The 26,213-nt window shown below is 36.3% G+C and overlaps 1 protein-coding gene across 4 annotated transcripts in view; it reads right to left on the bottom strand.

Moving 5' to 3' along the window:
* The window catches only part of LOC125396011 (sulfotransferase 2A1-like), a 57,464-nt gene extending 31,470 nt beyond the window's left edge, over positions 1 to 25,994 (bottom strand). For 3 of the 4 annotated variants that reach the window (XR_015738541.1, XM_087908905.1, XM_087908899.1), the window contains exons 1-3: positions 25,768 to 25,994; positions 14,414 to 14,622; positions 12,650 to 12,776 (exon numbers count right to left, since the gene is read on the bottom strand). Coding sequence is in view for 3 of the 4 variants with exons in the window: in XM_087908905.1 (XP_087765031.1) it covers positions 12,650 to 12,776; positions 14,414 to 14,622; positions 25,768 to 25,897 (466 nt within the window). In the remaining variant the exon portion in view is untranslated. Of the gene's footprint in view, positions 1 to 12,649; positions 12,777 to 14,413; positions 14,623 to 25,217; positions 25,254 to 25,767 lie in introns of all 4 variants that reach the window. The other variant, XM_087908910.1, reaches the window with a different exon arrangement.
* Positions 25,995 to 26,213: the final 219 nt, after the last annotated feature.

The following is a 26,213-nucleotide window of genomic DNA, read 5'->3' as shown; positions in this document are numbered from 1 at the left end:
AAATAAAACACTCAAGTGTAGTAGAGAAACTAAAACAGGAATGAATTTCTGTATTGATACAGAATACCAAAATTAAATTAAAATGGGATTTGAGAAAAGTAAACAGGTAAGGATGGGAGAAGTCTTAGCAAATAAAAAAAAAATTCACAGTTCTTTGAGAGGAGCAGGATTCAATTTCTAGGACCCACATGGCAACTCATGATGCCTTCTTCTAACCTCTGAGGGCACCATATACATATTCTGCAAATACACATACATGTAAGCAATACACATACAAAAAAAAACTTAAAAAAAATATCATCAGGGCTAGCCCTGCCCCTTAGCAGCACCTCTGACATCAGGTGAAGGCACTAAAATGACCAGGGCTAAACAACTCAGCTATGACTGAGGCCAGATCTAGAACCTTGAGCCAACCCCATTACCTGTCTCATCTATGAGCTGCTATAACAGGTGTAAGTCCCAATCCTGTGAAACTATAGCATCAGAATCTCCATGACTCTGAGCAACAGAAGGCAGAATGTCTGACAGGAGTCTGTATGAGTTTCCATCATTGACGGTATAGTATAAGCAAGAGATTTTGAGTCAGACGAACAGCTCATTTCAATGATTATTTGTAAGTAAAACTGTTTGACAAAAGATACTGAATTGAAACTTCCATGTTACATAGTCCCTCTGTGTCTGTGGATTATAACAAAGTTATCTTTTATTTTATAGCTAATATCCTCTTATGAGTGAGGACATATGATGTTTGCAAGCAAAATTTGTTACAGATGCTGTCTTTTTTCTATTATATAATTTTGACTTCTATTTGAAAATCAAGTGTCCGTAAGTGTGTGGATTTATGTCTTGGTCTTCAATTCAATTTCATTTATCCACCTGTCTGTGTTTATACCAATACCATACATTTTTATTACTATAGTTTTGGAGTAGTGCTTGAAATTAGGGCACTTGAAATGATTGTCCTTCAGACATTTTCTTATTTTACAAGATTATTTTAAGCAATCCTGAATTTTTTGTTTATCCATATGAAGTTGAGTATTGTTCTTACAAGTTATGTAAATAAAGAATTGTGTTGGAATTTTTATGGAAATTAAATTTTATCTGTAGATTGTTTTGGTAAGATGATCATTTTTTTCTATGTTAATTCTACAGATCCATGAGCATGGAAGATCTTTTCATCTTCTGACATTTTATTTAGTAAAGAAAAATACTCAATATCTCTTTCTTTAAAAAACATTTTTAAACTGCATAGTGTAGTGGTGGCACATGCCTTTAATCCCAGCACTCAAGAGAGTCAGTCAGATTTCTGTGAGTTTGAGGTCACACTAGTCTATAGAGTGAGTGCCAGGACAGCTCCAATGCTACACACAAAAAAATCCTGTCTCAAAAAAATATTTCATTTTCGTTCTTTAATTTTCTTTTTGTGGATGTTGCAGTGGTTGAAGGCAAATATGAAAGGACTAGAATATGAGTGGAACTGGGGTATGGGATAGGAAATTCTCAAATAATAAATAATAATAATATTACAAAAAACACTCAGTTTTTTACCAAGCAATGATATTTCAAAAGTACTTAAAACAATCTTGCTACAAGTCACAGCAAGATACAATAATTACTCAGTCATCTTTTCATGAGGTCAGTCCATCAGGAGCAAGGGATCTGGTGGAAGATTAAGCCATCATGCAAGATGTGTCGTAATCATTGCCTTGTGAATAAAATAGCTGTTTTTATGTAAATTTATCAATGTAGCTTACTCCTTTCTGTTACAAATTTGGGATTTACCACCCATGGTTCTGCACGATTTGAACTACATGTGATGACACTCATACAGTCAAGAAACCTGTTTCCCACTGCCAGGTCTTTGCTCCTCTCTCCTATGTAAACATTAAGAACTATCTTCCTGCAATTATCTTTATTGGTAGGCATTTGGTCAGTGTTTAGGGTCAAAGTAAAAATTTTCCCTTTGAGACCTTCCCATATATCCGAAGACATAGAATTAGTACATGCCCAAAGCTGTTGATTCATAGCTGCTAACATACATAGAGAAAAATAATTATGTTTTGGTTTTATGCCACATAGATAAGAAAAGTGATGAACTAAAACTAATCTCACATTAAAAGATTCCGAACTCCTCACTTCACATTCAGCTCAGTTTACTCATGATTTTAGTTCAGGAGATTTACTGCCTGTGTCTTACTCTCAGGAAAAATAGTTAACCATGTACCCACAGTGTGGAAGAAGACAAATCTTCACTTGTGCCTCTGACCTGATAGTTTATAGATTTTGGTATTCTCTTTGTACAAACTATTTAGAGCAAAGATTTGACTTCACAAACTGAAAGGTCCTTAGAATTTGTTGATATTTGACAAAAATGCTAATAAACCAAGGGCTATAAATGTCCCATGTCTGTTTACATAGGTGGCCTGATCACTCTGTATGCTTGTTAGATTTTGTGGATCTTTATATCTGAGTAATAACAAAGAGTAGCAGGAACAGAATAACGAGCAGTAATTAGAGAAGTAGCATCCCAGGAATTAGCAGAAATAAGAAAATAAAGAAGAGGAATAATAATAATAATGATGATGATGATGATGATGATGATGATGATGAAAAGAAGAAGAAGAAGAAGAAGAAGAGGAGGAGGAGGAGGAGGAAGAGGAGGAAAATGAGGAAGAGGAGAGGAAGAGGAGTAAAAGGAAGAGGAGGAGGAAAAGGAAGAGGAGAAGGAGGAAGAAGAAGAGGAGGAAGATATCAGAGAATTTTAGTTGGAATGAGAATTGAGCTAGAGAATTAGAGCTATGAAATTAAAGATAGAACAGAAGTTTTAGAATAGAGGACAAAGAAGGGGGAACATTAAAAGAGACATGCTGAAGAAAAATCATATGAGTTATTTAATTTTTCTCTCAGATCCCCTTAGCAATATTTCCTTCTCTGACTTTAGCACCTGAACTGAAATCTGTGGGGGTCCATCTATGCTATTTAATTTATAATTATTGATATTTATATATTGAACTAGCCCTGCATTGTCTTTCTGAAATGAAGTCAACTTGATCATGGTGAATCAATGTTTTCATATAAGCATGTCTCTGTGTATGTGAATGTGCATATGCATTTACATATGTATATATATAGTGTTATCATATATATATGGAAATTAAGAGAAGACAAAAGATGATGTGAGATTTCATTCTATATGCTATGAATATGTTTTATTACCAGTGGATAATAAATAAGCTGTTTTGTCCTAGGTCAGGCCGGAGCATTCAAAGTTGGGAAAACTAAACTGAATACGAGGAACAAGAAGGTAGAGCCAGGAATATGTCGTGTAGCTTCTGGAGAAGAAAGATGGCATGTAGATACCCAAAAAGCAGTAGGTAACAACCCAAAAGCTTTGTGGTAAAATATAAATTAGCAGAAATGGTTTAATTTAAGTTGTAAGAGTTAGTTAAGAAAATCCTGAGCTAATAGGCCAAACAGTATTAAATTAATATAATTTCTATGTGATTATACAGGTCTGGGTGCCTAGAAAATGAACGAGGAGTAACTGTTTACAGAGAACTTGTAAGAATGAGTTCTTCTTGAGAAGTATTACATCTATGTTAATCAGGGTACATTGTCTGTACCTTTTATTTTGTTGAATATTTATCTCATTTTTGTATTAAGACGGTACTTTATAAAAGTACTTTGATGGTGTGCCTTCTTTTCCTTCTTTGATGGAACAGTTCAACAAGTTTTTTCAAGTTCTCTGAATGTCTAGAAAAATTCACATAGCCATAAACATTTTTAGCTTAGAGATTGTATCAGGATCCTCTTGCTTCCTATTTGTGGATTGAGGTGTTAGGACCCAGTTGCTTCCATACTACCATTCATGCTTCCCTGGTGCCATGCTTCCTGTGATAGTGATAATCTCAATTATCAATTATGTCTCTAGAGCCATAGGTCTCAACCAAAACCACATTTTTATTAGTTTCCTTGCTATTATTGTTTTATCACAGCATTAGAAAAGTAATGAATACACCAAGGATTTGAATTCATCTTTAATAAAAACCTCAGCACATGAAAGACAGAAACTGATACAGATATTAGGAGATGGAAAATGTCCCCATAATCATAGACTAGGAGAATTAATGTTATGAAAATGACCCTCCTACAATAGCAATGCACTTGGGATTGGGATTCAACACAATCCCAATCATGATTTTACTGTCATTATCATAAAAATAAAAGAAAATCTTAAAATTCATATAGAATGATTGGATTGCAGTCCTAAATGTAACATCATGCAACTACCTCTAAGAAAGAAGAAAGGAGCTCAGAAAGATAAAGCAAAGTGCTGAAGAAAGCTGAATTGTGTGCATGACAGAAGAAGTATAGTCACAATTTCACTGAAACTGAAGCTGTTTGCCATGGACCTGCATATTAATGGTCTATCAATGATGCATCACTGGTTGGGGAAGACACACATTTCACCACTGTTACTCACTGTGTAAGTGCTGGATTCTGAAGAATTGTGGGTAATAAGAAGCAATTGTCTTCATCTTTGTCACACTAATGTACCAATTAGATTTCCATTGGTAATACAAAATTCTACATTCATTCTTATAGATGATCCAGTAAGTATTTTGAAATTTCCAAAGAATAAATTTAATAATAAATTCATATGAAAATATTACCCCTTCTAGATAATCAAACAATTTTGGAAAAATACAGTACTTTATTTATTTCAAGTAATACTACTGACATCTTGTAATAAAACAGTACTGTACTGATTTTAAAAAAAAGATATGTATATTAATGGAATAGAAACCTGAGACATGAATTCACACAACTGCAGGCACCTCTATTTTGACAAACTGCCAGAAATTACACTGGAAGATAGACAAAAATCTTCAGAAAATAGCAATTTGAAAACTGGACAACTGCCTATAAAAATTAAATTATGTCTAAATCCCTCATAATACAAACACACACACACACACACACACACACACACACACACACACACACACCAATCCCAAGTGGATCAAGAACTACAACATAAGAACCAAAACTCTGAAAATGTTAGAGGAAAAAGTAGGAATTCTATTTTGTGGTGGAATCACAGCTAAGGACTTTCAAAATAGTACTCATTTTACTCAGCAAATAAGGCAAATAATCAACAAGTGGGACACCATGAAGACAAAAGGATTCTAATTACCAAAGGAAATCATTAATCATGTGAAGAATCAGCCTACAAAATGGAAGATAATCTTTGCAAGCTAAATGCTCCTGGACAAACCTTCTGACTGGGAGATCTTCACCAACCCCTCATCAGACAAAGGTCTGATCTCCAAATTATATAAAGAACTCAAGAAACTAGATACTAAAACTCTAATTAACCCAATTAAAAAAAAACGAGAAGCAGAAGGAAAGAGAACGTGAGCGAAGAAGGCAAGACCAGAGGGAACCTTCATCCGACAATGGATGGCGATACAGACGGAGACGCACATTGGAGCACCGGACTGAGTCCCCCAAGGTCCAAATGAGGAGCAGAAGGAGGAAGAAAATGAAAAAGTAAATCAGGACTGCGAGGGATGCGATCACCCACTGATACAAGGGGACTGATCTAATGAGAGTTCACAAAGGCCACTTGGACTGAGATTGAACGAGGACATGATCCAACCAGATTCTCTGAATGTGGCCGGATTCTCTGAATGTGACTGGCCCGAAGTCTTTCTGAAAAGTCATTGACAATGACACTGGGATTTGTTTCCTCTGTATATACTGGATTTTGGGGATCCAGTCTGTTTGGATACTCACCTTCCTGGACCTGGAGGGAGGAGGGAGGAATTTGAACTTCCCACAGGGCAGGAAACCCTGACTGCTCTTAGGGACAAAGAGGGAGGAGGAGGGGGGGGCAGTGGGAGGATGTTGGGAGGAGGGGCAGAAATGGAAACTTTTATAATTTAATAAAATTACTTTCTCATAAAAAAAATGGGGTATTGAACTGAACAGAGAATTCTCAACAGAAGAATTTCAAATGGCCAAAAGGCACTTGAGGTCATGCTCAACCTCCTTAGCAATCAGGAAAATGCAAATCAAAACAACTTTGAGATATCATCTTACACCTGTCAGAATGACTAAACTCAAAAACACCAATGATAGCCTATGCTGGAGAGGATGTGGAGTGAGGGGAACACTCATCCATTGTTGGTGGGAATGCAAACTTGCACAGCCACCTTGGAAATCAGTGTGGCAGTTTCTCAGGAAACTGGGAGTCAACCTCCCTCAGGACCCAGCAATTCCACTCTTGGGAATATGCCCAAGAGATGCCCTACCATACTATAAAAGCATTTGTTCAACTATGTTCATAGCATCACTATTTGTAATAGCCAGAACCTGGAAACAACCTAGGTGCCCCTCAATAGAAGAATGATTAAAGAAGATATACACATTAGAGTTTTACTCAGCGGTAAAAAACAATGACATCTTGAATTTTGCATGCAAATGGATGGAAATAGAAAACGCTTTACTGAGTGAGGTAACCCAGACCCAAAAAGAGGAATATAGTATGTACTCACTCATAAGTGGAATCTAGCCTTAATTAAAGGTCTTTGAGCCTATAATTCGTGATCCTAGAGAAGCTAAATAAGAAGGTGAACCAGAAGAAAATCATGTAGTTATCTTCCTGGATATTGGATGTAGACAAGATTGCCAGGCAAACTTGGGTGCATGGTGGTGGTGGGGTGGGGGTTGGAAGTAAGGGGAGATGGTTAGAGAGAAGGGAGAAGGGGAGGATTGAGGATAGCTTGGAGGAATGGGATCGGGGGGAGGGAGGAAGGATGGATATGGGAGCAGGGAAGTATATATCTCAACTAAGGGAGCAGCCACTTTAGGATTTACAAGAGACTTGATTCTAGAGAGGTTCCCAGGTCCAAGGAGAGGTTCCCAAATTATTCCCTGGGCAGCAGATAAGAGGGTACCTGAACTGGCCTTGGTCCATAACCATACTGATGAATATTTTGCATACCACCATAGAACCTTCATCTGGCGATGGATGGAGGTAGAGACAGAGACCCACATTGAAACACTGGACTTAACTCCCTAGGTCCAAATGAGAAGCCAAAGGAGGGACAACGTGAGCAAGGAAATCAGGATCAGAGGAACCTTCATCCGACGATGGATGGAGATAGAGACGGAGACCAACATTGGAGCACTGGACTGAGCCCCCAAGGGCCAAACGAGGAGCAGAAGGAGGAAGAACATGAAAAAGGAAGTCAGGACTGCGAGGGGAGTCACCCACTGTAACAAGGGGACTGATCTGATGAGAGCTCACCAAGGCCAACTGGACTGGGACTGAATGAGCATGTGATCAAACCGGATTCTCTGAATGTGGCTGACATGGGGACTGACTGAGAAGCCATTGATAATGGCACTGGGACTTGTTTCATCTGCATGTACTGGCTTTTCGGGATCCTAGTCTGTTTGGATGCTCACCTTCCTAGACCTGGAGGGAGGGGGGAGGAACTTGAACTTCCCACAGGGCAGGAAACCCTGATTGCTCATAGGACTGGAGAGGGAAGAGGAGAGGGAGTGGGGGGAGTGGGAGGGTTTGGGGAGGAGGGGCGGAAGTGGAAATTTTTTATAAATAAATTAATAAACAAACAAACAAGTGACCCCTCAACATTAAGGAAAACAAAAACAAAGATGGAGCAAAACTCGTTCTGTGAAATCCAACAGTTTTACTAAAAAAGAAAATGTCTCCTGTGCATTTTAAAATAATTCAATCCATTAGCCATCAGGGAAATACAAATAAATCTACATAGATATTTCATCTGTTCCCGGTCAAAATAGCCATTGCCAAGAAAACAAAATATTCAAGAACTGTTACACAGTTTTTGTCTCTAAAAACTAAAAAAAGGAATGAAAGAAAGAAATCAAATGACAACAAATGTTTGAAGTGCAGATCAAATAGAAGTAAATCCAAACAAAAACGTATGAGAATGTTATAGGTACAGTTAATCATTAAAAAGTTGAAAGAGAGTATAAGGTTACTGTTTATATAGTTTTAAATTTGTCATTGATATTTTTTGGTTCTGTGGTTCATAATTGAGTGAAATATAAGAAATATTAAAAGTGGATCATTTAATATGAAGCTTCACAGCTTATCTTTTAAATATTAATTCTAACTGTATATGAATTGCATATAAATTTATGTAGACTCTGAGTCTTAATTTCAGTGGATATTGTTTTCATTTATTTCCAAGTTTCTTCATAAAGTTTAGTTTTTTAAATTCTAAGTAGAAAATATTTGGAAAGACAAACACTGTGGTGAGTGGAATATGACACAGCCATAATTGAAGTCACTGTGGAATGTAAAGCTGAAAATAGAACTTCCATATGACCCAGATATCAAATCTTAGGCATATACTCAAATTACTTAGGTATATGCTACTAAATATTAGGTATATGTGACTGTACAAACACACAAACACCTGTGCTTGCTGAAGCTCTATTCACAATAGTCAGGAAACAGGTTCAGATTAGATGATCATCAACTGATAAATAAAAAATAAAATTGTGATGGGTGTACAAAGTTAAATTTATTTAGGAATAAATGAAATTACTAAACTCTCAGTAAAATAGAAGGAACTGGAAAATATACTTAATGTAGTAACTCAGGCACAGATAGAAAAACACTTCACATTCTTTCTCATATTGGGATTATAAACAAATTGTTGGTGTGCTTAACTTGAGCTGCACAAAAAGGAAATGAAGCTGAAAGTTAGACAATTAGAAGGCACATAATAAAAAGAGACTTAAGTAAAGAGAAATTCCAGAACACCAATGGTATGGGTATGAAGTGAGGAAATATGAAATTCAGTGGGTTGATGCAAAGATAGAGTGAGAAGATGAGGTATAAAATTAGCCAAAACAAGAATAATGAAAATGACGTATGGAAACTCAGTAGTTTGTAAGCTCATTAAACATATTAACAAGTTTATGTCAAGGTACTTGTATGAGTAGACAATACAGCTCCAAGGGGTCATAGGATAATAAATAAAAACTTCATTGCTGGTGTTGGGATACCTCACTAGAAACTGTTGCCTAGAAGGGGCCTGAGGATCCAAATAATAAAAGCAATTGTCACTGTTGTCAGTTGTCCCAAATAACTAGTTGGTAAGACCCAACTTCTCATATTCTTGTCATACTACATAAAGAAAGCTATCAGGGAATATATCTTTTGCTGAATATCTTTCATATTACCAAAGGTATTATGCAGTCTGGTAGTGGGATATTGTCATCAACATTATTACTGAGCTGTGGACACTGTGATATATACTTCAACCATGCTTACAAGGTATGCCCACTAGAGCAATAATGGCAATTGTGATATTGGGATAACTAATCATTTTATGATCGAAAAGAGATTATATCTAGTGCAGTCAACATGGTCAATTTCTGATGCCTGGGAGGCAATAGTTTGTACTGTTGAAGCTATCACTTATTTTTCTCATTAACAGATATGATGTGGATATCAAACTGTCTTCTAAATAGTTACACTTGTACTTATAAATCACTTTTGTCAGTTTGGTCAAAAAGATTCTTCTGGTAATGAGCAGTGGTAGATTTGGAGTGTCAAAAGTGGTCACAATGCTGAGAATGTGTGCCTTTCCCATGCTCACCCTAAATGAGACATATAAACCCCCATGTAGGCTTAAGAAACATTAAGGAAGAATGTGGAAATGACAAAAAAGCCAAAAGATGGGCTAAATGATGTGGAATATTTTTTCCTAGAAATGATATGGTCACAATACTCTTTAACCTATAATTTCTGTGATTACTACACAAGGACTACACAAAACTGGGTCTTTCAATGTTATAGCAAGGAGAAAGTAAATGCTATAAGAACCACCCCTTACCTGAAGCTTTATAAATAGTTAAGAGTAGTTAGGGGGCATAGAGTATGATACCACTTCTTACAGGAACTATAGGCAGCTATTTATTGATGGTTAAAACAAATAAATATTTTTAGTAAACTAGTTACTGGTAAGGTACCCATGTTCCTCTAAATGACTTCTTCCATGTTTCCCAATGAGCAAACCCAATAGAATTCCTAGGGTCATAAAATTACAGATGAAAATCAGGACATTGAAGTAGAAAGCAGAGCTAGTTGGGAAGAGGATAAGGAGCAGCAAGAGTGGGAAAAGGACAGAAGAGTTCAGAGGGCTCTTAATGTGACTGAAAGACCTGTGCACATTATTGAAATGTCATAATGAATCCATTTATTATATCTAATCATTATAAATCAATAAAAGTAATGCAAAGTGTAAAGAATCCTTGCCTATGATAATATTTTGAGACAAATAAAAAATAGTATTTACAATATTTGGAAAGATGGCCTTAAAAAAATGGTGAAAGTTACTGTATGGGAAGCCACCGAGAAAAAGATAAGAAAATTCACAAATCAGAATCATGATAGGAAGACAAGCACACTTGTTATTTCTTTTTGCTGTGATAAAACATCATGAACAAAGGCAACTTACATAAGACAGAGAATACTTAGTTTTGGCTTATGATTGTAGATGGATAAGTATAAATAATAATGGTGGAAAGGGAGCAATGGCAACATATGTCAGGTAAGGTTATCTCCTCAACTACAAACAGGAAACATAGAAAGATGGTGTAAGCAACTTAAGAATTTAAACATATTATGTGAAACAAAATACTCCTCCTCTACTGGTGGTAGTGCAAGCTTGTACAGCCACTTTGGAAATCAACATGGAAGTTTCTCAGAAAATTGGCAATCAATTTACTTCAAGATCGGGATCTGTACCACTCTTAGGCATATACCCTAAGGAAGCTCAAACATTCAACAAAGACATTTGATCAACTATGGTCATTACAGTGTTTTTCATAATAACCAGAGCATGGAAACAACCTAGAGGCCCCTCAATCAAATAACAAATAAAGAAAATGTACATTTACAGAATGGAGTATTATTCAGCTGTGGAAAAAAATGACATCAGATAATTTGAAGGCCAGAACTAGAAAAAAATATGATGCTGAGTGAGGTAACCCAGACACAGAAAGAAAAACATGATATGCACTCACTCCTAAGAGGATATTAGTTGCAAAACAAAGAGTAATCAAGCTGCAATCCACAGTCCATGGAAGGTTACATCACACGGAGAGCCCTAAAAGGGACTGGAATATATAGATGGTCCTAGCATGGGCACATAGAAGATCTCCTAGGTAGATTGGGGAACACTGGATAATGAGAACATGAGGAATTCTGTTGGGTACATAGATGGAGGGGAGAGTAATGAAACAAAGGTCTAATGGTACCATGTTTAGGACCTGGTGCAATGGAAAATCCCATGATTCTACAAGGATGATCCAAGGTAAGACTGCTAGCAATAATAGATAAGTAGCCTGAACTGGACATATTCTGTAATCAGATTGGTTACTGTACCAATTGTCAACCAGGAGCCATTCTCCAGTGACTGATGGAACCAGACACTGAGATTCACAGAAAAGCACTGGGAAGAGTTTAGGGAATCCTCTTGAAGAGAGGGAGAAAGCATAGTATAAGTCATGGGTTCAAGGTCATGATAAGGAAACCAAAGAAAAAACTATCCTGGGCTAATAGGAGCTCAAAGGCTGTGAACTGACATGAAATAATAGCTAGGAAGCCTACAGGGGTCTAACCTATGCCCTCTACATATGTGTGTCAGTTGTATATCTTGATCTTCTCATGCGACTCCAACTGATGATAACAAAACCTGTCCTTAATGCTTTGGGTGTTTTCAGTACCTTATTTCTAATACTGTGTTAACTTGTTTAGCCTTAATACAAGGGGAGTAGCTTAGTCTTAGCTCAACTTGACATGCCATGCTTTGTTGATACACGTGATGAGGCCTGACCCTTTCTCAGCAGAAACATAGGAGGAGTAGATTAGGGGATCACATGGGCAGAGATGTTGGGGAAAGAGTGGGAAAGGATGAGGGAGGGCAACTTCAGTTAAGGTTAAAATAAATGAATTTAACTGAAAAAAGAATTTAATCTTCCAAAGTCCATATTCAATGTAATACTTCTGCTAGCAACTCTGTGTCTTGTGTCTTGTAAATCTTTTGAAACACTTCCATCAACTGGGAAACAAGTGTTCAAATGCTGAAACCTGTGTGTAACATTTCTCATTCAAACCACCACAAATGATCATATCTACACTAGTCCTAGAAACACTACCTACACCACATGTTTCCAGGATGGAGTGACATGGGGAAAACTATTGTTTCGCTTTTTTTGCAGTGGCATGTGATAGCAGAAAGACTTCTCAGTTAGGTTCAAAATGGTAAAGAGCCTTGATCAGTTGTATGTAGAGGGATATGATGGAACCAAGAGAAGCTATAGAATATATTAATGTCTGTGGATATAGACAAGTTATATAACATAGATGTTTTGTGGGTTTGAGCACCAGTATTATATAAACATAGCATGTAAATAGGTGTTTGTATGCCTAGAACTCAAGGCGAATGCTGGAGGAACAGAGCTTCAAGATCGTCCCTGACTATGCAGAGAGTTGAAGCCTTGACTAAGCTACATCTTACCTTTTCTTATAAAATATCTCTAAGACTCTCCCAGCTCCCATTTTTAACATGACACTCACCATTTCCTTTGAGGAACCATTCAAAATAAGTTCCAAATGACTTTGGAGTCTTAGCAAGGTTAGTTTTATTCAAGAAAAAATAACCAGACACAAGAACATCTCTAGGATTTCTGATGACAAAGATCACCTTAAATGAAAAAACATAAGTGAAGGTCAATATAGTCATTTCAAACCTTTTACCTGTCACATTTATATAAAATATCAATCAAATATCCAAGAGAATTTTAAAACATTTATTATTTTATGTGGACAAAATATAAAAGTGAGTCTACATTTTAGTATTTTAAATATCTATAGTCTGAACACTTGTTATACTTCTTTTTGATTTAAAAAATGTAACAACTAAAAGACTGAGCTCACTAATATTGCTTAAAAAACAAACAAAAAACCAACATCAAACCAAGACTGATGCAATTGTTGGAAAGATCAATAAGTTAATGTCATGAAAGACTATTGATCCATTCCTTTAGAACATTTTATGCACACAGAATGATGAACACCATGATAAATCTATTGGCAAAATGACAAAGTACTTGATTTCTGCAACTGTAACTACAAAATATAACTCTCAAAATAATCATAATCCAAAGCCAAAAGTCAGTGTGTCATTGCACAAAGACCTACAGTCAACTAAGAAATGCTGGGAATGGGAGAAATGGACTCCCATTTATAAAAGCTTAAAAATTGGTTATCCAAATTCTCAACTATGAAAAGATACAAGTAATATGGTAAGAATGAGCAGGTAGCAACTAAGTATTTACTAATACGAAGATATATATATATACTTACACAAATGTAACAACAATTAATGAAAAAAGACCATAAATTTGAAAGATAGAAAGAAAGGGTATATGGGTCATGTTGGAGAGAGAAAGAGGAAGGGGGAAATGATGCATGTAATTATATTATAATCTCAAAATAAAATTAATTAATTAAAAATAAATGATTTTAATAAGATGAAATTTATAATTGTCCCATGGCTCTTTGTGATATTATTCTAGAATTCATCTCTATAAGCCTTAAATTCTTCAGCCAGGAGCTTGCCAAATTCATATAAGACACATGCACATAGGTGAAGGGTCCCAATTCATTGTGATATTTTCAAGAGAATTTGTTTTTCTAAGTTTGTCTTTGTAGCTCGAGCATAAAATATTTTAAGGTTCAATGATAGAACAACTTCTAAAAAACTTTCTTACTTACAAGGAGCTGTAATAGGTTATAACCTAGATATCTCTGAACCCTTACGCAGATCATCAGTCAGTTGCACAGACAATAGCTGTTCCTATTGATCTCAAAGGGCATCTAGAAATGGCAAGGCATGAGATGAGATATAGACTGTTAAATAAACTCCTTGAAGAGACCATTGGCCCTGTGAGTCTGCCTTGAGTGATTCACCAAAGAGCATGAACTTTGTGTAGAATCCGGATTAGCTTAGTGATTGTGCTGACAACAAAAGAGTAACAACCACTGTACACTACAGTTTGAACTCTGCTTGACCTACATATGAAGTTTCTGAATGTACTCGTTTATTTTTCACTTTCTCTCATATGCCTTCACAGAATCACTATGCAGTAATTGATATCCAGGTACTCTGATGTAATCTGAGGAAGGGACACATCAACATCACTTAGTGCATGAGAATCCCAGTTTCCCTCCCCCAACTTAAACAATTAGAGTACATTTCAGCAGAGCTCCAAGGCCTATCTTGGTAGAATATGTTCAATGAGCATTCAGTAAAGGATTTCTCAAACACTGGACACTGACCTTGGCCTTGGAACTGAAAAAGGACTTGGGGAAAAGATGGAAGGGAAGGTGGGAGCTGATGAGACGAGGTCCTTCCTTACTGATTGATAATCCATATCCATATTGACACTCTAGCCAGGGCGAGCGTTCCCAAATGGGAACAGATTGAATCCATTTGGGATTCCCTTTGGTCTGAATCAAGGAGATAATTTCAATCATCCAGTTTGTTCCTGAACAAGAAGGAAAAGTGATGGTCACTCATTTCAACAATACTTTAGAAAAAGCCTCAAGTACAATATACAACTAGACAATGTACAGTGCACCTGTTTCAAAGAACATAAACTTTAAGTTTTCACAATGTCCGTATTGTGTAAGGACAAAATATACTCATCCACCACATTACCAATGCTTGACTTAGAAAAATTGAGATAGTACTCAGTGAACTCTACCTTCCTACTGAACACCTCCTCCAGTCCTAGGCTATCATCATCCAACATTCTAGTGCAATGAACTTGACTATCAGATATTTCATAGGGATGCAGTTATGGAATCTGTCCTTGAACCTGGCTCCTTTCATTTAATATAATGCTGTTTAGATGCCCTTGTGTCTACTTACCACACACCCTTGTATTTCTCTTTAAATGCTTATTTGTCAATGGTTATTTCTCTAGCTTTCTTCTTTATCCTGTATTTCACTGCCCTTGACTTTTTCATGTTACTGTATTGTTGATGTCAGCAGCCTAATACTTAAGCAATGTTCCATGCTTCTGTCACCCAACAAACACCCCTCCCACAAACCCATGATTCCTCTTTTTCATTACTTGCGTTTTGAAACACTTTTCACTATCTGGACCAAAGTTCATGGTAATTCTTCTGCTTGACATTATCCAGCGTTGTGGGAATTTGGTCTGATAAGCTAATGAAACTGGGGCATGAAAGTCTGAGGACATGATCTTCTCTGGGTCTGTGGCCAAATAATAACTGAGGGTGTTCTCTCTCTTTGGGATGGTGAGTGAATGAACAGAGCTAATGTTTGGAGTTCCTTTGGCCCTTTGGAAAGGGGTCACAGAGCAGCAGTGGAGAGTTGGTTCCCTGGCAGTACACCACAGTGGTTGGAGATGTGACTTGGAGTTCCCCTTTTGTCCTGCAATCATAGTGCTTGGGTTTGATTTAATAAATGCTAAAACTGTCCCCGAAGTTTCTGCTTTACCTGGCTCCCATGTGGTTGTACCCTCAACACTCCTGAAAGGTCTCATTGCCCCACAAGCTTCCCCCCAAACTCCTCCACTGCCCATCAGTTTTGGCAAGCCCTACCTGTAACTGAACTGCCATCCAGGTACTGTTCCATGCTACCTTCCCCCCACTGGAGCTGGCTGATTCTACTTCTTCTAACTGTGTCACACCCGCTTTTTAAAATCCCTTCTTGGCTAGTGGGAGGGCAGTCTGGCTCAGTATTGCCCTCCACCAAGCCAGAGGCTCATACACTTTGCAGGTTGGGCAATATTGTTAGTGGTGGCTGTGGAATCCCAGTTATTGCTCATGCTAGGTCCCAGAGACAACTGTAACACTTACCCCACCATAGTCCTCCTCCCTCACCTCAGTCTCCATTCTGCCTTCTGTAGGAAGTACCTGTGATGGGCTATCATGAACACATTGCTGCACAGTACTTGTGTGGCCTAGACCTTTGTATCTGTTGGGTTTCCTCCCAAATCAGTACTGCTCAGCTTATACAGACACTGGGTAGATTTTGGTGCTGCTGCTTAGGATATTTTCTTTATGCTGATAATTCTCCAAATCCATCCAATCAAATGCTAACAGACAACTACTATGGAGTAAAGCTTTTGTATCTAACCACATTTGTTTGGTTTAAATCATCTGCTGTGGGCCATGTATGTAAGTAATTTTTTTCGCATCCCCCTTCTGGGATCCCTGCAATTCTGCTTAGCACTCACAGGTACCAGTTTGGGGGCGTGGCCTGGGTGGAAATTTCATCCAAAGAACAGTCAGGTCCTGGAGCCTGAGTCAAAGCACTATACAGTAGAAACAAGTCCCAGTACCTTTATCAATGGCTTCTCAGTCAGTCCCCATTGTCAGCCACATTCAGAGTGTTCTGTTTGATCACATGCTCATTTCTACTGTATGTACTGGCTTTTTGGGACCCTAGTCTATTTGATGCAAAGCTTCCTAGCCCTGGATGTGGGGGGGGGGCTTTGGACTTCCCACAGAGCAGGATTGCCTGCCCTCTCTTAAGGAAGGAGGGGAAGAGAGGATGGTGAGTGGGGGAGCGGGAGGGGAATGGGAGGAGGGAAGGAAGTGTAAATTTTTAAATGGAAAAAATTTTTAAAAAGCACTATACAGGATGTCCCCTGAAGTACTCTGGTGTCTCAACTGTAATATCTGATGGCCAAACATCATTAATACATCCTAAAATCTTCACAGGAACTAGCCATATGAACATTAGCAATATCTGCTGGTCAATCAAGATTATTACACGTATGGCAATTCTCTAAAATTTTAAATTACTTGACAAATTTAGATAATAGAATAAAAAATAAATTTTAAAAAATAAGAAAATAAAAAGTTTACAATTTATAAATCTTTGCCATGTCACCAGCTGAAAATGTCATTATGGAGGCAATTAGGAATATGTTCATTTGAACTATCGATGTGATTCTAGAAGAGATAAGCAACCTTGCTATTATGAAAACATTTTAAGCTATAATTGTTATTAACCTGGAAATTCATATTTTATAATTTAAAATTGTTTGATGAGAACCTGATTAAAGTAATAAGTACTTTGCAATATGGTAATGAGAAATTGGATGAAAAAATGCAGACCATGGAGAATGGTTAAGAGCAATTGGGAGAAAGGACACTGATTTCGGAAGATAATATGCACAGTTAATCACTGAGGAAGATAAGACAGCCTTGACAGATAAGATAAAAACTTTAAAGGTATTTACAAATGGAGAAAATTAGAAACTGAGTGATCTTATGAAGGCTTTAGAACAACTCACTGTTTAAAATTCAACCCCTCTTTAAGGCAACTACTAGTAAATTCCAAGCCTTAGAAAAACTTATTAGTACTGTTAAGAGTGCTCCAACACATATGAAAGAATTCAGAGGTGGACTATGTCATCATCAACTGATGGAACTGGAGGTGAGTGGTTAAAAGTTGCCTTACCATTAACTTATGGAATTAGAGATGAGAGGCATAAGGTTGTTTGTGGACCAAACCTGATTTATTCTGTTACCATTTATGAAAGACCAGCAAATGACAGTTATCCCAAAGATTATAGAGAATATAAATGGAAACCTATATTTGATGGATTTAAAAGATATTAAGGAAGTTATAGTTTTCTGTGTGCATTCACTGTTTGTGAGACAGATATTGAATACATGGTCCTCTCAGAACTAAATTATACCAAGTGACTGGAATTAATAATTCACAGCAGTATTAGAGTATGGTCCTCAGTTAGAATGGAAAAACTGGTTAAGGAAAGATGCTAAGACCCTTGAATGGCAAAATAGTGCTAAAGGTTTTGAGATTCCCCAAGATCAAATACTTTTGCAAGGGCCATTATGCTGATAAAAATAGTCAAGTTACATTTGATGAACACACTTTGCTCTTATGCTGTACAGCAGCCTTAAATGCATGGGTCAAGATTCAAGAATTAGAAAAGAGAATTGAGTCATATACTAAAGCTATACAAGGCTCAAAAGAACTTTCCATTGATTCTTTGCAAAGATTGACTGAAACCATAGATAGAATGATACCAGACTGAGAAATCAGAAAGGAAATAATTTGATCTTTGACATTTGTACTTTTTGATTTTGAGATAGGGTTTCTCTGTACATTTGGAGCCTGTCCTGAAAATTGCTCTGTAGTCCAGGTTGGCCTTGAACTCACAGAGCTCCACCGACCTTTGCCTCCTGAGTGTTTGGTTTAAAAGAATGTGTCACCACCACCAGACTTTGGTTTATTGAAAATGCAAATTCACAATGCAAAAAATAATTGGTGTATTAAAGATTAGATCAGCACTTATGAAGGAATGCATTAAACACAAAGTCAATATCTTGACTTTGATAAAGTTTGGGTAGGAGGGCTGATTTCCAAAGGCTTAAAGAGAAACCAAAATGTTGAATGTTTTAATTATGGCAAAAAGAGATGCTTAAAAAGTGATTGTAGACAGGGAATTCCTACATAGAATGTTTGTCTCTTGTTGAACTGCCTCCATTCTTCCAATGTTGGCATTTGCTACACATTCTGCATACTCCAGAAGGCAAGGGCCTTCTTTTTGGATTAGAGTTTTTCTCCATTTAATTTGATGTTATCTGTTGGCTTGTTTTATATTGCTCTTATTATATTTAGATATGATCCTTGTCTTTCTAATCTCTCCAAGACCTTTATCATAAAGGGGTGTTGGATTTTGTCAAATGCTTTTTTGGCATCTAATGAAATGATCATATGTTTCTTTTTTCTTTCAGTTTATTTGTATGATGGATTACACTGATAGATTTTCATATATTGAATCAGTCCTGATTCTCTGGGATGAAGCCTATGATAATGAAGTTTTATCATAATGGATGATTTTTTTTATGTGTTCTTGGATTCGTTTTGCCAGTATTTTATTGAGAATTTTTGCATCGATGTTCATGAGTGAGACTGGTCTGTAATTCTCTTTCTTGGTTGAGTCTTTGTGAGGTTTTCGTATCAGGGTAACTATAGCTTCATAAAAAGAGATTGGCAATGACTCTTCTGTTTCTATTATGTGGAACACATTAAGGTGTATAGGTGTTAGCTCTTCTTGGAAGTTCTGGTAGAATTCAGCACTAAAACCATCTGGCCCTGGGATTTTTTGGTTGGGAGGCTTTTGAGGACAGCTTCTATTTCCTTGTTTCTTATAGGTCTATTTAAATTGTTCATCTGGTCTTGGTTTAATTTTGGTATATTGTATTTATCTAAAAATTTCTTTCACATTTTCCAGTTTTGTGAAGTACAGACTTTTGTCTTAAGACCTAATGATTCTCTAAATTTCCTCAGTGTCTGTTGTTATGTCCCTCTTTTTACTTCTGATTTTGTTAATTTGAGTGTTCTCTCTGCCTTTTGATTAGTTTGTTTAGGGGTTTGTCAATCTTGTTAATTTTCTCAAAGAACCAGTTCTTTGTTTCATTGATTCTTTGGATTGTTTTCTCTGTTTCTATTTTGTTGGTTTCAGCTCTCAGTTTCATTATTTCTAGTCTTCTACTTCTCCTGGGTGAGTCTGCTTTTTTTCTAGAGCTTTCAGGTGTGCTGTTAAGTTTCTAATGTGAGCATTCTCTGTTTTCTTTATGTGGGCACTTAGTGCTATGAACTGAGACAGTGTGCCTGAGCTAATGGGAGCTCACCAAATCCAGCTGGACTGCAAGATCATGGAATCAAACTGGACCCTATGAATGTGGCTGACAAATGGGGCAGACTGAGAAGCCTATAATAATGGCACTGGGATTTGTCTTTATTGCATGTACTGGCTTTTTTGGGATCCTACTCTATTTGGATGCCCACCTTCCTAAGCCTGGATGTAGGGAGAGGGCCTTGGACTTCCCATAGGGCAGGGCACTTTGCCCTCTCTCAGGACTGGAGGGGTAGGGTATGTGGGGGAGCAGGAGTGGGAGGAGCAGGAGTGGGAGGAGCAGAGGAAGTGGAAATTTTGATTGATATGATTTATAAAGTAATGAAAAAAATTTAAAAAATGAAAAATGGAGAATGCTGACAGACTTGAGAGGCATAAATAAAGTAATTCAGCCTACAGGTTTTCTACAGCCCTGAATTCCTTTGCCACCAAGGGATGGCTTTTTATAATTATTGATTTAAAAGACTATTCCTTCATTATACCTCTACACAAAAAGGATAGGGAAAATTTGGCCTTCATGGTGCCTAATGCGGGCTGCGTACCATTGGCCCCTTGACTTTCTTTGCCTGTTTCAGACTATTTGCCTGCTGGAGTGAACTGAGCAAAAACAAAACTTATTTACCTGTGCCTGCATCTGCTCTGAGCACGAGACCTTGATGGCAGCAGAGTGGTTTCTGGTGGGCCTGAGAGTGAAAGATCCCAAGAGCTGGAGCATGGCCAGAGCCCTATATAAGCTACCCCTAGAACAATAAAGTTGGCATTCTTGTATCAAGGATGACCTGTGTATTCCTGTCTCTGTCTGTATGTCTGTGTGTGTTTTTAAGTTTCCAGCTTAGTTCCTGACTCCCGTGCTGACCTGCTGTGGCACGAGCACTACAAGTGACTACTTATAATAATCCTCACCCTGTTAAAAGATACCAATGAAAGATACTCCCACAAGGGACGCTAACAGTCCCACCCTGTGCCAATATTTGTACAACAGTTGGGAATAATTTATATACAGTTTCCTCAATCTATAATTTATCATTATATGGATGATATCTCGTTTGGTGATTCAAATATAGATACTTTGGAAAGAACTATTTGAAAAATGTAAAAAAAAAATTGTCTTGCTGGTGACTAAAATTGCTCCTGTAAAAACACAGAGTAAATTCTATTAATTATTTAGAATATAAAATAGGCCTAAGCAAAATTTTACTCCAAAACATGCAAATTAGCAGAGATCGATTGCAGACACTTAATGACTTTCAAAGATTGCTGACAGAAATTGTCTATCTGTGGACCACTATTGGAATAACAATGTGGGAACTTAGTACTTTTTTTCAAACCTTAAAAGGTGGCCAAAATTTAAATAGTCCCAGAGAATTAACAGTGGAACCTGAGAGAATTGGATTTCATGTAAAAGAAAACAGGATGTATGCGTGTATTTTTTTTAATCTGGAGATTGAATTGATTCAGGTTATATTACCCTCTATCAATTCCCCTACAGGAATTTTAATGCAGAAGGAAGATATTATCTGGGGATGGGTATTTTTACAACATAAACTCAATAAGAAATTAAAAACACTTGTGGAAAAGATTTCTGAGTTGATTCTAAAAGGAAAATTAAGACTTTGACAACTGACAGGAATAGATACAGCAGAAATTATAGTACCTTTTACTGATAAGTAAATTTCCTCTTTGTGGGCAGAAAATGAACACTGGCAAAGAGCTTGCAGAAAATTTTTGAGAGGGATGAACAGCAGATATCCATAAAACCAGTCTTTAATACATAAAAAGAACCAGTTGAATCATTCTTCACATTATACAGAAAACACCAATATCTGGATCCCTTACATTCAATACTGATGAAAATAATTCAGGAAAGGTGGGACATAAATAAGGAAATTTGAATAAAGTGTCTCAAAGTCATTATAATTCTGTCCAAAAGTCAGAATTGTATACCATTCTTATGGTATTAATGGTTATTACAGAACCTCCCCATATAGTTACTGACTTTAAATATGCAGGAAGGATTGTTTTTCACATTGAAATTGCTGAACTTATTTCTGAGCCAGAATTTGTTTTCCCATTTAAACAATTATAGGAAATGATCAGGAATAGAAATCATCCCATATATATAACACACATAAGAACCCATATAGGTCTGACAGGCCCTCTGTCACAAAGTAATGATAAAATTGATATTCATAGAAAATGTACTGAATGCCTCAGAATTTCATAAAAAGCACCATGTCAATAATCAAGGTTTGAAAAAGTACTTTTCCTCACTTGGCCACAATCAAGGAAGTTATATTAAACTGTCCTCCTTGTTCCTTTTGTAATCAAATTTTACTACCAAAAGGAATTAGCCCCATTTTATTCAAAGAACTCAAAGAAATGATATTTGAAAGATGAATATCTCATAATAAATAATTTAGAAAATTTAATATGTATAGAATATCATAGATACACGTTGTATCAGGATTTCAATGGACAGCTGTTTTGAGCTTTGAAAATGATGATTCTGTAAGTATACACCTAAAAGAGGTCATGGACATCATGGGAATACCTGTACAAATTAAGACTGACAGTGCTGGAGCATAAGTCTTTAGTAAAAGAAAACATGTTTCTGCATATTAAAATATGAATCATTTGCAGGTATGTTATGTAATCTAACTGGACAAGTGGCTGTAAAAGATCTAATCACACTATAAAAGAAATGCTTAATAAACAGAAATAAAGGCCACCCAGAGATAGATTGTGCAATTCTTTATTAACTTTATATTTTTTTAAATGCTAATGAGAAAAGAAAAGCAAGTGTGGAAAGAAATTGAACAATAGGAGAAACCACTGAACTAAATAAGCCTGCATACTGTAAAGATGTGTTGACCTCAGAATGGAAATCAGGATATGTGTTACCTTAGGGAATGGGTTTTGCTTTTGTTTCCAAAGTAGAAAAATGGTATGGATGCCATCAAAATTTATAAAGATTCAATTTGAACAGAAGAAATCTCTTACTATGGAAAAGTGATAGCTCATCAAACTATAGAGCAATTCGACTTATAGGAAGACTACACACCCTGTAAATGTTGGGCCAGGGATCTATTTCTCATCTTACAGGAAAATAGAAATACCCATCTTAAACAAGTCAAAGACCTTTGTATATCTAGACATCAAAAGAAGAAGGGAAAACTATCTGGAAAAATTTCCAAGCAAAGAATATTCTGGCCTAATGTAACAGATATTCTCTACATGGCAAAATCTTACTACATAAAAATTAAAATCTCTTAACTTCTCAAAAAAATTGTAGTCCTAATTCAATTAAATATTAAAGTTTGTACCAGGCAGAGGTTGGCACACACCGTTAATCTGATAACTTGGGAGGCAGAGGCAGGTGGATTTCTCTGAGTTCTGTGAGATACCCTTGCAACCAGACAGCAGAATTCTAAAACAATGTCCCTTCTTCTAGTAGGTAGGGTGGATGGTCTTGGTTTCCCTCAAGGTTATGGAAAATAGCTATCTGTTGAGTATTGGTAAAAAGTTGTTATATGGTTGGTGCAGGAAAATAGAGATTACACAAAAAGATCTCATAGGCTATAGATACAAGGGGGCTAGAAATGATAGGATAATAAGGTAGATTGTTATATCTATTTGTAAAGTGAATAAGCAACTAACAATTTTAAATAATTTGCACTTGTATTGATTCTTGAATATTGATAAAAATTTAAAATTATTTTTCTATTCCTGTTTAAGGTAATTTGTACATTGATGAAAATTTGAAATTGTTTTTGTTATATTGCACATATGTTCCTACTTTTGTTTAAAATATTTTTGTATACTAATACAAGTGTAAAATTAATTTTGTCATACTATATTATATGTATATATTTCTACTTATGTTTAAGATGTTTTGTATGTTGATGGAAATGAACATTATTTTTGTTATATTGTGATATACATTTCTACCTCTGATTAAGATAATTTTGTATATTGTCACAATTTTGAGGTCATTGTTCTTATATTGTACATCAGTTTACAGATTGTTTATTTTTGTAATGTGAAGCTTTATTCTTTAAGTAATAGAGGCTAATAGAATTATAGTTTAATCATCATTCATATTTGTCAAACTTATAGTCATGTTATTTGGGTTTTCTAGGAATGCAGAGATACATTCCACAAAGATAGCTAATCTTCAAACATTTCAAAGTCCTATAAAATATGGCATTCAAATGACTTAACTACTAATAATTCTGGTAACATGAGGCATGACTACTCCAAGAAGGACTGATCTACTCGAGAGAGGATGATAAACACTGAAATCTCCATATGGAGTTGGTTTTCTATTTGGCAATCCTGGCCTACAGGACAAAAACTGCATTTGCCTCAACTGCTGACAGTAAACATCCATTCTGTCCAGTCCAGACAAGCAGGACAAAAGGACAAGTGATTGATAAACCTTGCCTAGAAAACAATCTTTCAAATTTTCCTGCTTGTAAAAAATGATCTGTCAGACATTCTATACCTACAGCCAAAGTTGGTTGACCCAAAGTTGCAGAAGAACGGTGGGTGACTGTACAGGCAGCCAGCTGTTTTTGCCATTTCTTACATTTTTTGAAATTTGCTAGCTGACATGCCATACTTACTCAGGTAATATTACTTTACTTCTTAGGCCTTTGATGGGGTTGAAGACTAGATAGTTACTATTAAAAGGCTCTCAAATCTTAGTTTAGTGTGTATTAGGCAAAAAGCTTGCTCTCCTCAGTAAGGGTAGCTATTGGAGTAAGTAATCCCTGCAATTTGGCAATTACCTATCATATGGACATCTATAATGAGTTTCTTGTTTAATGTTTTTCTTGTTATTTGTAGCAATTTTGTTTATATTATTACCTTTTCTTTCTTCTGAATAGCATTTGATAATTATTTTTTTGCATATACTTTGTGTTAGAATTACAACATACTTAATTAGACAAAAAGTGGGAAAAGTTGTGTGAATTTGGTCCAATAAGTCAATGGTATTGGGATGATGAAGCCCTATGCATGTGGTTCTCTCTGTGTATATGAACAGATAAGAATTGAGGATAAGGTTTGCACACTTTCACTTTGGGACAGTGAGGGACTTAGCAGAGATCTGGGTTGGAGTTCCCTTTGGTCCTTTGTTAATAGATTATAGTGCAACAGTGGAGAGCTGATTGCCAGGTAGGATAATGAAGTGGCTAGAAACATAATCTGAATTACTCCTCTCTTTTGCAATTATTATAATTGGATTTAATTTAATGACATCAAAACAGTCCTGTAGTGGCATTCCATTTATATTTTAATAAATAAAACTTTCCTGAAGATCAGAGAGTAAAACATCCATAATGGTCAGTCATACAGACCAGGTAGCGGTGACATACACATTTAATCCCAGTGGCTACACTAGTTTGACATAAAAACCCGACAGTTCATACCTTTAATCTTGGTGGTTCATGCCTTTAATCCCAGCTCTAGAACGGAATATAAAATGGAGGATTCTCAGACACAATCTCATACTGAGATTACTGGAGGCAGGATTGCCATTTTTGAACTGAGGTCAAGATAAGAGTTGACTGTTTTGCTTCCTGTGTCTTCATGTTGAATACTAATTTCTCTCCCTGAGATTTTTATTAATCATGCTTCACAGTACCCACAGTTCCAGCCTTTTTCTCTTGATACCTAATTTTTTTGTTTATTTTCATCTTTCTCCTCCTTCTACTATTTTTTCCACACAGAGACAGAACAACATCAGAGTTTGCTTTAGGATCCCCTAAAATGGCTCTCATGGCTTAACTGATCCTCTATTGATGCAAATCAGTTTAGAGGTCTTTCTTTGAGAGAAAATGCACTCTCACACAGCTCTACATTCTCACAAACTATTTTAAACATCAGATATTATAGAGCAATCCACTCATTACCCAAATAAATGTTGATCAAAGTCCTAAACTGCCTCATACAGTTCACAATCATTCTGATGTTCCTTACCTGATTTAGGGTAAGTCAATATGACTGTGTCTTCATCTCTTATCACAAACTTATCACAATTTTCAAGTGTTTCTCTGTCATATCCTATAGTAGGAAAAGGTATTCCTTCATACCAAAGGTAGTCAGACATGGCAAAGAACTCTTTGTTGGTGCAGTTAGAATTCCAGCTTTATCCACCTGTTCAGTTTGTAGCAAATCTTGGGAGGTGTATTTAATGTGCAGGGAAAAAATAATTAATAACAACATTCATTGTCAAATGGCTACTGACATGAAAAATAGATGATGTAACAGTCAAAGGTTGTTGTGTTAAGCAATAGTGAACTCATCCAAAAATCATTCTGCATAATTTGTGAGCCTCAGTTCATGATCCAATACCAGGAACTCAACAACAAGTGTTAGGACATAAAAATGGGTCATAATTTAAAATATCTTCTAATACAATTTAG

Source organism: Myodes glareolus, chromosome 1 (assembly GCF_982192425.1).
Source record: "Myodes glareolus chromosome 1, mMyoGla1.1, whole genome shotgun sequence".
In the NCBI taxonomy this organism is placed as follows: Eukaryota; Metazoa; Chordata; class Mammalia; order Rodentia; family Cricetidae; genus Myodes; species Myodes glareolus.
The sequence above is the reverse complement of the archived record's forward strand: the minus strand, read 5'-3'. Positions and strand labels throughout refer to the sequence as shown.